Source organism: Ostrinia furnacalis, unplaced genomic scaffold (genome assembly GCF_004193835.3).
Source record: "Ostrinia furnacalis isolate ACB-3 unplaced genomic scaffold, ASM419383v2 OfSCF2357, whole genome shotgun sequence".
Taxonomy (NCBI): Eukaryota; Metazoa; Arthropoda; class Insecta; order Lepidoptera; family Crambidae; genus Ostrinia; species Ostrinia furnacalis.
In genome coordinates, this window is record NW_021132596.1 from 1090055 (window position 1) to 1103104 (window position 13050).

The 13050-nt window shown below is 36.2% G+C and overlaps 2 protein-coding genes across 3 annotated transcripts; one reads left to right on the plus strand and one right to left on the minus strand.

Annotated features, from left to right (window-relative positions):
* Nucleotides 1-3946: 3946 nt before the first annotated feature.
* On the minus strand, nt 3947-7116 carry LOC114355195 (endocuticle structural protein SgAbd-6-like). Of its 2 annotated transcripts, none has more exons than XM_028307902.1 (3): nt 7041-7116; nt 6620-6723; nt 3947-4266 (listed from the first exon to the last, which is right to left on the minus strand). In XM_028307902.1, exons 1-3 carry the CDS (start codon nt 7047-7049, stop codon nt 3951-3953), a joined length of 429 nt encoding a protein of 142 aa, XP_028163703.1. In that variant the 5' UTR covers nt 7050-7116; the 3' UTR covers nt 3947-3950. The 2 variants fall into 2 exon arrangements, with proteins under 2 accessions (XP_028163703.1, XP_028163704.1); XM_028307903.1 differs by lacking the exon at nt 3947-4266 and adding an exon at nt 5406-5701.
* A 3497-nt stretch (nt 7117-10613) lies between these two features.
* Nucleotides 10614-12781, plus strand: LOC114355197 (peripherin-2-like). The gene is made up of 6 exons (XM_028307907.1): nt 10614-10939; nt 11064-11190; nt 11267-11480; nt 11561-11694; nt 11891-12044; nt 12495-12781. Exons 1-6 carry the CDS (start codon nt 10837-10839, stop codon nt 12672-12674), a joined length of 912 nt encoding a protein of 303 aa, XP_028163708.1. The 5' UTR covers nt 10614-10836; the 3' UTR covers nt 12675-12781.
* The last annotated feature ends 269 nt before the right edge of the window (nt 12782-13050 follow it).

Sequence of the window (13050 nt, forward strand, 5' to 3'; positions counted from 1 at the left end):
ATTTTGATAGGTAGGTACGTCTGTTGTAGAAATAACAATATGATCATTTTACTGACAAGGCTAATATTTATATCCTCATGGTCATATTGTTAAAATCATGCTAAATATTCATAAGGATGAAGGTGAAGGTCTTCATTGTATAAATATTAAACTGATTTGGTAATGTAATGGTAATGCACATCACATCACTTTCTCGTGAGGTGCAGGACAAAAGCTTGTCTATTGAGGGTAACATAACATACCTACCCATAAAGCGGAACTATAAGGAAGGTAGTTCTAGGTAGGTACAATCCTGCAACTTCTCAGTTCATTGCAAAATAATAGTGAGATAATGCACTATGTAATAAAGGCTCTAGTGCACCTTAAGATCACAATGTTGAAATTGGAAGCAGGCAGGAGTCTAATCAGGCAGGAGGATAAATCTTGTATTAAATTATTAATACTATAAAAGGAGAAACTGACTGACTGACAGACCAACGCACAGCCTAAACGGCTAAACGTAGGCACTTGAAATTTGGAGGAGACGTAGCTTAGGTACCGTAGAGGTGCACTAAGAAAGGAATTCCCGAAATTCCCACGGGAACGGGAATTAGCGGGAAAATCCTTTTGTATGAAAAATCTAAACCGCTTAAGTTAGACGCTTGAAATTTGGCATGCAGGTACCTTAGTAAACTTAAAGCTTAGTTACAACAGGATATTCCAAAATTCCTACGGGAACGGGAGTTAGCGGGAAAAAACGTTTGTATGAATAAATCTAAACCGCGTATGATAGATGAAGGGGTAAAACGGGATCCATGCGTACGAAATCGCGGGTGGCCGTTAGTATTTTTATAAATGTTTCTTTCGAATGTAATCAACGTAAGGTAGAGCTTTTACTGTAGTTTATGAGTACCTACTTGTTTTCATGTTTATGATAAAGCTGGTGCTTCACCGTAAAATAGATAGACTCCCAGTGCTTTGCTATTGATAATGAACAACTCACCTATAGCAAGGGGGTTTTTTCCAGAAAAATGCATTCAATAACATTTTTATCTACATTTAGTTTCATTTAATTGGATTAACATGAAGTTGTAAACGGAATTAAATAATATCCGGTCGACTATTTTCAGATCATCAGTAAAGAGAATGACATCAGGCTTCGACATCGATTACGAAATTATTTGAAAAGAAATGGACCCGAATGCAAGCCTTGTGAGACGCCCGATGACGTCACAAACGCGTATCAGNTCAAAATTCCCACGGGAACGGGAGTTAGCGGGAAAAAACGTTTGTATGAAAAAATCTAAACCGCGTAAGATAGATGAAGGGGTAAAACGGGATCCATGCGTACGAAATCGCGGGTGGCCGCTAGTAGTTTTATAAATGTTTCTTTCGAATGTAATCAACGTAAGGTAGAGCTTTTACTGTAGTTTATGAGTACCTACTTGTTTTCATGTTTATGATAAAGCTGGTGGTTCACCGTAAAATAGATAAACGATTACTTCAATCTTCGAATTACTTCAACTCCCAGTGCTTTGCTATTGATAATGAACAAGTCACCTATAGCAAGGGGGCTTTTTTCCAGAAAAATGCATTAAATAACATTTTTATCTACATTTAGTTTCATTTAATTGGATTAACATGAAGTTGTAAACGGAATTAAATAATATCCGGTCGACTATTTTTTAAGATCATCAGTAAAGAGAATAACATCAGGCTTCGACATCGATTACGAAATTATTTGAAAAGAAATGGACCCGAACGCAAGCCTTGTGAGACGCCCGATGACGTCACAAACGCGTATCAGATGTAAAACCCTTTAAAACCGAGGATCGCTCAACTTGAAAAAAAAAACAGGTAAGATGCAGACAAATTTTATTGAGCAAGCTACTTTGATCTCTTCTTCTTCTTAGTCGGGCACTCTTGTCAGAGTGGTCGTGGTTGCGCTGACGAGGTACATGGTGGGATGATGTTCTCTCCGAAGGTAGCTCTCCTGGCGGTGTGCTTCCATTTTCTGACGGTACTTTAATACAAACCACTAATTCCACCGTGGTAAAGTTTCGAAGTTAAAATTTTGTGATCCACCCTGTCAAACGCCTTACTAAAGTATAGGTCAACAGACGACCTACAATCAATAGATTCAATAACTTCCGCAACAAAACAAGTTTAGTTCGTTGCAGTCAAGCGAGATTCGACACACCCATACATGATCCTGCCATTTTTTATTTTTGTTAAGTAGTTACATTAAAAAGTAATGACAAGCTCATAAAAGTTTATTGTGAAAGTTTAGGTAACAAACAATCAATCATGTACCCGCTCTACGGATATTTATTTTATATACTTGTCGGCGCCGGACACAGATGCTGCAAATTATTATTGATGATTAATAGTACCAATCTTAATATTATGTTATCTGTAGAAATCTGTAGAGCAGAAGGTTTGTGATTCCTAAACGTAACACCCGACTGATGCGCAGAAAAAGATAACTGTCAATGAGTTGTGTCAAGTTGTGTCATGTCAAGTGTGAGCAGGCGGCTGCGAGGTTATCTTTGAAAAGCGTGTTGAGTTTGGTGGAACGTTAATGTTAGGATATAGAATTTTATCATGAGATGACATGTTGCTGGCAGGTTTTATTTTAAAAGTAAACAGCATTAGAATAAAGTTTGAAAATAATGACAGGTGTAGAAAAGCAAGAAAATGTGACATTGTATCATTGTATTATTGAATTTCGATAGATTCAGTTGTAAATGTTTTAATATTTAATATGTAATAGATTTTGATAATATTTTAATAATAAAGTGTGTGTGAGTATTGAAGTGGCGTTATTATGATTGGAAAATTTTAAAACAACAATATGTCGGAAGAAAATTTTAAATTATCAACGTTATCAAAAGGAGAAGACTATACAAACTGGAAGAAGAAATTGATATTGTTATTGACAGCGAAAGATATAGATTGTGTTTTGGAAGATAATGCTGAGAGCAAAAAGGATTTTAATAGAAAAGATGCAAAAGCAAGATACATTATAATAAGCTCATTATGTGATAAATTTGTTGTTCGTTCGTTCGTTTCAGCCAAATGACGTCCACTGCTGGACAAAGGCCTCCCCCAAGGTTTTCCACAATGAACGGTCCTGCGCTGCCCGTATCCAGGCTCTTCCCGCGACCTTTACCAGATCGTCGGTCCACCTAGTAGGAGGCCTGCCCACGCTAAATTTGNTATACTTTTATAAACATCTTTATAATTATGTAGAACTATTATTAGTTCACAACTTATTTTTAATATTTTCATTAAATTAAGTTTGTCAATCAGTTTCTATTACAATGGTCATTGAGTTGCTATGGTGTCATAATACTCATAATATGTCCTTATCAGAGACTACTCAAGATGCCCAATATTTTGTTAATGCAAATTATATCTAACAAGTTCTTATCCAGTAGATTTAAACGGGGAAAATAGCTGTCAATAATTTACAAGGTCAAATAACTCGTTAATGTCTGTTGTTAATAACAAAGGATTGCTTTATTATTTCTCAATCAGCAGAAGACACAGTGGATAGTGTATTTTTAAAAATGTAATCTTGTACTGAGTTGCACCATCTTACTTTAACCGTAACTATAACCTTAACTAGTGTTTCTTGTATCTAGTTTGACAGAATTTTGACGTTTGTTAAAGTTCAAGAAAGATGATGGTGCAATCCAGCTATACCTAATGATGCAAATTTTTATTATGATTTTCCAAGTTGAAGAACACTTTGATGTTTATTACCAACGCGACGTCATACTTAAATCTGGAAGTGCGACTCTACACTACACTAATATTACCTATCTAAATGAGCAGACATGCACACAGTTCTCATATTACGATCATTGCCCGCTTGATACTTATCACCCTGGGTGTAAATTCACCATTAGAAAGTTAAATAATACCAGCTTTTATTTTGTAACGATATAAAATGTGATATGTATCTATTACCCCGCCACTAGGCTAGCGAAGACGAGTGCGGGCTTACTATAGTCATAACCTCGAATGGGTGTCAGGCCTATTCCTGGGTATCTTGGCTGTACGGGTTGTTCAGAGCCTCTTGGCTGTCCTGGTGGTCTAGGTTGTATTTGCTCGACCACCGTTCGGTACCCGTTGTCGTCGGCGGTGTAGCGTACGACGTAGCGCACGCCGTCGGGCCCCACCCACTCGTATGAGCCAGCCACCGCCAGGAATTTGCCTTCGCGACCCTCGTCCTTCAGCAAGCCTCGCCTTTCCTGTTTGGTACCGTCAGACTGCTCGAAACTGTAAACATATTCAACATTTGAAAAGAATGCTTAAATTAAAATATAGATACTTAACCCAAATGAAGCAATAGCCCATGTCGGCTGCCGGACTTGTCGAAGGTCACTAGACAGTTGCGGTTTTGATTTATATTTTTCCCAAGCTACGCAGTCTCAAATCTGAATTTAGATGTTTATTATCTGATTTTTTTACTTACGCGAAGTAAAAACTCCCAGAGCCATCGTTCACGTACTCAGACCATAGGAGCTGGACTTCGGTTGGGGCTGTCGCGGCCAGAGCGACTATACTGAGTAAAATAATCTGAAATCAAACGAAAACAACACCATCGAAAGAAAAGAATGACATTAATAATTAACATTTATAATATTTTTACTAATGTTGTATTAATTTTACAATGCTGAAGAGTTTTTTTGTTTGTTTGGTTGACGCGCTTATCTCAGTAACTACTAGTGCAAAAAAGCATTTTTATACTTAAGGGGGCTTGGCGACCGGGGCCGGAATTGAACCACTGCCACTGGTATAGATGAGAAAGGTGGTGAGTTGTCAAGACTAATAAATGGTGTTGAAAGTAAAATAGTTTTTTTCCGGAATGCTGAAATTAATGAAATACCGTTACTACCGTCAAATTATGATTGTCAGAAATAAAGCAATTCCCTCTTGTCTGACACAATATAAATTAAATAATGTAAAAATCAGGGATATTATGAATATCCGTAACCGAAACCGGTATAATATTATTCCAATATCCGTAAACCGTATCCATAACCGAAACTACAAATATCCATAACATCCGTAGTAAAAATAGTTGTATTATGATGAAAAAAAAAACTTACGAGCTTCATTTTTGATATTTTATTATTTTGACAGATCTTTTGTAGAAATATGAAGATTTTACGAATAACCATAATATTTATAGCCACGATTAGGTAATTGTTCGAATCATGCTAAATACCTAATAGCCTTAAGGATAAAGGTGAAGGTCTTTCTTTTAAATCTGTTAATATCACGTCACTTCAGACGTGAGATACAGGTCAGGTTTACCCACAATGGATTAAGAATTAGGTATTCTTTCGAATGGTGGTAAATACAACATACCTATTGCATAGTTGGTATTTTTGTGTAAAGAAAAGGATGCAAACGAAATTACAAAATAATTTTACTTAATAGATAATTTATTTACAGTTTGAGAATTATTCAGTCGTATGTTTATTAGCCTGCAAGGCTGGCGAGGAGGCCTGCGGGGACGCCTCCTCCGGGGCCCTGCTCGATCTCCGGCTGGTACCCGTTCTCGTCGGCGGTGTAGCGCACGGCGTAGCGCACGGCGTCGGGCCCCACCCACTCGTACGATCCAGCCACCGCCACGAATGCGTCTTCGCGACCCTCGTTCTTCAGCACGCCTCGGCTTTCCTGTTTGGTACCGTCAGACTGCTCGAAGCTGTAAACAGATGCTATGTTTAAAAATAATGCATATAATAGTCCAATAAAGCGACAATAGCTCAAGGGTGTCAGCGCCCCGATTGCGCTAAAAATTTTCAATCGCAACGCGACTGGACGACGACGAACGAACATCAGCTGTTTTGACAAATTCGTATCGCGGTGTCGTATTGAGAGCCAGTTCAAACGAAACTGTAACTTAAAAGGGGCGCAACTGCACCTTTACGTAAAAGATGACAGAAAGCTACTTTTTCTCAAACGCAATCAAATGCTCACGTCAATTTGCTGTTTTAGTCATTAATTTTAGTTTCAAAAATAAGGTGTTTGGACTTTTAATGGAAGACTTTTAATGTAAATCCGTTGTTTGCGCGTAAACATTACCGCGTTACCAAATTGCATGTCAGCTGGAATGTAATTGGAGTGTGACTGGAGTGTAGACTGGAGATGAATTGGAGACATTACAAATTAGCGCAATCGGGGCCCAGATTCCGAACTAATCGAGGGTCGGTAGTTCGAACCCCGTCGCCAGTACTAACTAGCACGAGCACAGTGGTTATTGCACACCTTTTAAGCTCGCGGGACTGACATATTCAGCAGCAGTATGCTGAAGAATATGTCAGTCCCGCGAGTTTATTAGCTGCTCACTATATTTAATCAATATTGGGTAGAATAAATGTAAAATCGTTTATAATTTTCAAAACTGTTTATGATGAAAAGTTTATAAAAATAAAATGTTAGTTGTGAAATACTATAGATTTATCAATGTACGCCATAGTTCAATAAAAAGTACCTATCGAGTCACTAGACAATTGCGAAGTTAAAGAAAGATATCATATAATTTTTCCAAGTCAAGCAGGCTCCATGGTAAATTTAGTTGTTCATAACACCTNTTAAGTAGCAGAATGATTAAATAACTTACGAGGTGTAATAGTTCCCCAAGCCATCGTTATTGAACTCAGACCGTAGGAGCTGGACGTCAGCAGGGGCTGCCGCGGCCAGAGCGACAACACTGAGTAAAATAATCTGAAATCAAATGAAAACGTCATCAAAACTCCACAATTTTCGCAAATAATCACGACAAGTAGTAGGTATCATTATTGTTATTTTTACACAGAATTTTAATTTTATTATTTGTACACTTTCTCTACGAGCTATGTGCCCCGCCCACTGCCACTTGATTTTAGCAATTCTGCGAGCTATGTCGGTCACTTTGGTTCTCCTGCGGATCTCCTTATTTCTGTTTCGATCAGGGAAACTCCGAGCATAGCCCGCTCCATCGCCCTTTGGGTGACCTTGAGCCTTCTTATGAGGCCCATAGTAAGCACACAAAAATTACTAACCAGTTTCATTTTGAATATTATTTTGACGCGTCTCTTAGTAATATGAAGATTCTATGAACACAGCAAATATATATAGCAGTGTATTTAGTAATAGTTCGAATCTTGCTAAATATTCATAAAGATGAAGGTGAAGGTTTTAATTTTAAATGCCTACAGACTGACAATGCCCAACCCAACTCATCATTTCCATCATGTGAGGTCAAGGAGGAGGAGGAGGAGCTTCTTTTGTGGTAAAATAACATAATGGTAATTATTATTATTTTTACCATTATTTATATTAAGGAGCCGAGATAAGCCGAGCATCTCACATGCATGGACCTATAAAAAAAGGCGGACGGAACTCGCGCTACAACAAAACTGTGACGCAAAATTTTGGCGTTTGTCTATTGTGTGAGTGAATTTAGGGATGCCATGTTAGCTAAAACATTTTACCCATTTATTTTAAGAAAAACATAGATCGGCAGATGTTACTTGGAAATGTAGACAGAATTATTCCGTGCCATTTTAAAAGGATGAAAGGTGAATGCGTTGAGGTAGGCGCGAAATTTTCAATGTTCAAATTTTCTTACATTGTTTGCAAGTCAGTGTGTCAGGGTATGTACATAATGTTGATCAAAAATGATTCACGCAGTTACAAATTACGAATCTTGTGTACATTATAATCATAATCTTATGCATCATCAATATATTATTATTATCTCTGATAGATTTTTTTTAACATACAACCTGACACTGACTTGCAATCAATGTAAGAAAATTTGAATTTCGCAGTTCCACATTTTTGGGAAGGATCAAATTTGCCTATGAAAATATATCCCATTAAAACACAATTATTATGATAAATTATTTTATTTCCATAGTATGCGTAATAAATAACTAAAAAGTCCTAAAATTATTATTAATTTCCCATATTTCGGGTAATTTTCCCACGTAAATAACTGAGAACACTGGTCTTTGACGTATTATTTTTTCGAGTGAATGACGTTTGATTTCAATTAATTTCAATATTTTAATGTCGGGAAATAAGTGATTGGATTATTATTTTGCCTGTGAAATGTGATTCCTTAATTTTTGTTTGTTCGAACAGAACGGTTTTTACACAATTTCATCACACAAGACATGTCGTATTCGTGTTGTTTTTTCGCTGCTTAAATGTGTCAACTGTGTGAAGTTTGCACTCGAAGTGGTGTATCAGGGTGTGAATGTGTGCGTGCCGGCCTGTACGTACAGGCAAGCTGGTGTATCCTAATGTCACAGTATTTTGTTGATGAGAATCCGTCCGACTTTTTTTATAGGTCCATGCTCACATGATGGAAAATTATTGTGAATGTTGTGCATTATCGGTCTGTATTTAAAATTAAGACCTTCACCTTATTTATTTACAATGCATTAATTAAGTTATTAAAAGTTCCAATGCACCTTAAGATCAAAATGTTGTATATTGGAAGCACACAATAATCAAAATTATTGAACAATTTTATTTGTAAAATATTTTTACAAAATAGTTATGTTTCTTTAGAATGTCAATAAGTTAGAGATTTCATTGGATCATCTCGTCTTTCTAATAAGGTATGAAATTTAGTTTCACTGCACTACTTTCTGGGACACTTGTGACAAAAATACATTTTATTTCTGAAAATATAACCGTTCATTTATTCGAATTTATGATTTATCACGGTTTAGTGCATAAATATAACATGTAACTTTGTGATTTTATATACCTATTACCTACCTACTCTTTTCATGCTTTGTTTTCATAAATATTTAAATTACTCCATGAGTTTTTAATAGGTATGTGACCTGTCTGGCCTGCGTGCCGTAAAGGCCAAAACCACGGTTCCATTGGTAGGTATGGATCTGGTAAATTAGACAGAGTCATATTATGCTTCTACAGTGGAAACTGAATGACCTGATGATGATAAGAAAGTGACCTTAAATTAAGGTAAACCCTCTTATTATCTTTTATACTTACTTTTTGAAATCAAATAAATTAATTATTATTCTATTCTATACTAGAAAAAGCGCATAGCAATAACGCTGCATGCCAGTCTACATTTAATCTGATATATTCAAAAGTTAAGTTACAGTCATTTAATTTAATATTCCTTCTACTCGTATTTAATGTTTTATGAATTTATTTTGCAATATCCTGTTGTAACTAAGCTTTAAGTTTACTAAGGTACCTGCATACCAAATTTCAAGCGTCTAACTTAAGCGGTTTAGATTTTTCATACAAAAGGACTTTCCCGCTAATTCCTGTTCCCGTGGGAATTCTTAAGTATACTATAACCTGCCCAGGAGTATGAAGAATAATTGTACCAAGTTTCGTTAAAATCCGTCCAGTAGTTTTTGTTTCTATAAGGAACATACAGACGGACAGACAGACAGACAGACAAACATTTTACTGGTTGCATTTTTGGTATCAGTATCGATCACTAATCACCCCCTGATAGTTATTTTGAAAATATATTTCATGTACAGAATTGACCTCTCTACAGATTTATTATAAGTATAGATACCTAATTTAAGAAGTTGTATTGTCTTACTACAACGAGAACGAACCGTCCCATCAGTGATATTGACAGGGGGACGCCACCGTCAATACCGGATCGCAGTTCCGATTTTTGCATGTTGGAAACTTTAAAGTTGAACGATGGTGGCGCTTTCCTGTCAATGAATTTGGTGGGACCAGTGAATACCTAGGTGCATGGAGGTGTATTATACGTCAGTGAATAGGTGGGACACTAGAGATGTGTAAATCCGAAGTGTTTGATAATTATCATCATTTTAATTTAATTTTGATACAAAATAAAATTTATAAAATCAGATTTGTATTTAAATTACTTAAAATAATTAAAATAACCCCATTTACCTAACACCCTGTAGAGCTCAGTGGTTTTTAGATTTGTGTTGTGTGTCATTTTATGTCTTTTTCACCTAAGATGATCCCTATGACGTTTGGAGTTTGAAAGATTTAGAGATGTCACATAACTAAACCATAGCGATTTATCTATCGATTTTTTTCGAAGAGTTAGTAAAACCTACTTTTAGATAATTATTTTGTTTAGGTGTTATTTAACAAAAAACATGTTTTTTTTAATTACAAATATTATTGTAACAATTTTTTATTGATAATATTCAAATTTCATGGTTCGTGTTCAAAAAAACGATTCCTAAAAAGTACTGGTTCTGTTTCTTTAAATTAAAAACTATTAATTTATTTTCAATACGTTTATTACAGTCAATAATCGAAAAATATAGTTGATTTTTGTGATGTTTTTAATAACTAAGTATTCACTGCAATCGATTAATGAACCGCGAAAATAATCGATTATATTATACAAGAAATACCCCAGCACTAAATCTATTCCGTTTCACACATTGCGTACATTAAATAAAAAATATTTTTACATCGTATTTAATTAAAATATAATCAATAGACTCAGATTTTACTATATATTTCAAGACAAGTAGTTAATTTTTTTTTATTATATTGCTAATAAAATACAAATATTTTTTAAAAAATTTTCTGCATATGTAGTATGCGTAATATGGATAACCTTGAAGTGTCATACGGATCATCTTACGTGAAAAAGACTATAATTTCATTCAGTATTTTCAACTTTGAAACTTCTCCAATCCCCATTTATAAAGCAGCCCAGAGATCCAGTAAAAACAATTCTAATCTATGATGATGACTGACAACTGTGCTGACACAGTGACAACCAAAACTGACATTGAGAAAGTTTGTTATTTCTATTTAATTTTACTGAATAATTATTAAATCAAGTATACAATGAAACTCGCAGGACCAAATCATCCATTTGTAGTGTGGGCAGCTTGCTTGTTGTGGCTCACTTCAATGTTTGCTATAGCTTGGTCATTGCTCTTATTTTTTTGTAAGTTACTTACTCTAGTAATTTGATCTCCCGCTACTACTGCTTGTGCGTGGCAGGGTGCTCCCACATCGTTATTCAAGTTTTGTATGTAGGTACACCTACGGTATTTGAGATTCTTTTTCAGGCGTTGGTGACATACTATTGATGACTGGCACAGACTTGGTCAATGCATTTGTACTGCTGTCTGGAATTATCATGCTTCCGACGAATGTCAGCATGTTATGCTCCGTTGCAAATAGCAGGAAAATTGAGTTAGACATTTTATCAATCCTGTTATTTTGTTAGGGGCTAAGCTAGTTAGTTTTAATTCATGTATAATTATTACAGCCACAAAGCAAAGGTAGTATGTTGTCCACTATGGCTGAGTATAGTCTGGGTCATAATAATTAATTTAACCGCTGCAATTATCTGCATGATAAAAATATATTCATGTCGTGAATTAACTACCAAATATCTAACTAATGGCATGAAACAATACAGAAGTGTTCCGAAGTACAAACACTTCATGGATAATTTGCAGTGGTCGCTGAAATGTTGCGGGGTAAGGGAAGCAAAACAGTCGTGACTTGCTTTTGATTATGAAATTCCCAATGACTGTTTATTATTTTTATTATTTTTCAGCTTAATTCTTACAGCGATTGGTTTTCGCATGACTGGTATGACAAAATTCGTGATTATGAATGGGATCCTTCTTTGGAGAGACGCAATTCCATCATAAAGAGAAGCCCCTTAGTGGCAGATAGTGTGCCCTTGAGGTTTTTATTAAATACCGAACTGTTTGTTTTTAATTTATTTATTTTTTGGCTCAATTTATTGGTAGGCAGTCAACATCAAATAGTTCGTGACACCCTAAGTAGCCAAAAAGTTCTTAGGTTGTGTTGTCAATATTTTTGGCCACTTTTGGAGTCGCGAACTTTTTGTCGCTGATTGTGCCTTATAACAAATTAACAGTTGCTGTAAGAGTGGATCCTGCATATCGAATTATCTGACAGAATTGGGGACGTACTCAATAAACACAACTGGTTGCGGCCCTTTATTGTATCGTATTGTGATGATCTCCATGAATGGTCACCTCGTAATGTTCCTGTTGATAGTCATTATTGAAGTAAGCTAACCAGCATTTTAGATAACACAACTTCATAATAATACTTATCGTTGGTTCGTTCGTTTCAGCCCAATGACGTAATGACGTACACTGCTGGACAAAGTCCACCTTCAAGGATTTCCATAACGACTGGTCCTGCGCTGCCTGCATCCAGATACTTCTAGCGGGCTGCGACCTTCACCAGATCATCGGTCCTGTTGGCCTGCCTATGTCTTCCAGCTCGTGGTCGAGAATTTTTCTGCCCCATCGGCCATCAGCTCTACAAGCTATGTGCTTTGCCCACTGCTACTTGATTTTGGCAATTGCCATGTCGCTTACTATGGTTTTCCTGCGGATCGCCTCACCTAAAAACAATCATCACCTTTATTTAGGATATCTTAGAGGGTAGATACAAAACAATACTTAACGTGACGCGTCATACAACTGTATTTTTTTGTTTCTTTTTTTTAGATTATTATTCTGAAATTAATAACGAAGAAAGAAAAGGAGCTTGGAAAAGTTAAATGTAAGAGGAAAACGGATGTCAGGCATATCATGTCTGTGAAGGATAACTTCGATGCTTCTAGTGGTTCTTGCCAGCTGAACCCTGAAGATAGTGATGAAGTTGAACAACCAATTCTGCCAGATTAATAAATAAATAAATAATAAAGTAATTTTTTAGTTGAACTAATTGGTTTAATTTTATTTAACGCGTTCTGCCGCGCGCTGGTGTCTTTGTAAAACAGCTTAGAGCTTACAGGGTGTTACATGCTTTCAAATATAGATGACCTACACTGAAACGTGACTGATCTGTCCCACCAAACTCATTGACAGGGAGGCGCCACCATCGTTTAACTACACAATTTTATCGATGAAAATCATCTATAAAAAATTTCCCTTCCATAAATTACGCCCTTAAAGTTTGATCACTACATGCCCGGACACACTGGAGAGTTTCCAACAGGGCAACAATCGGAACCAGCGATCCGGTATTGACGGTGGCGCCGCTCTATCAATGTCACGGGTG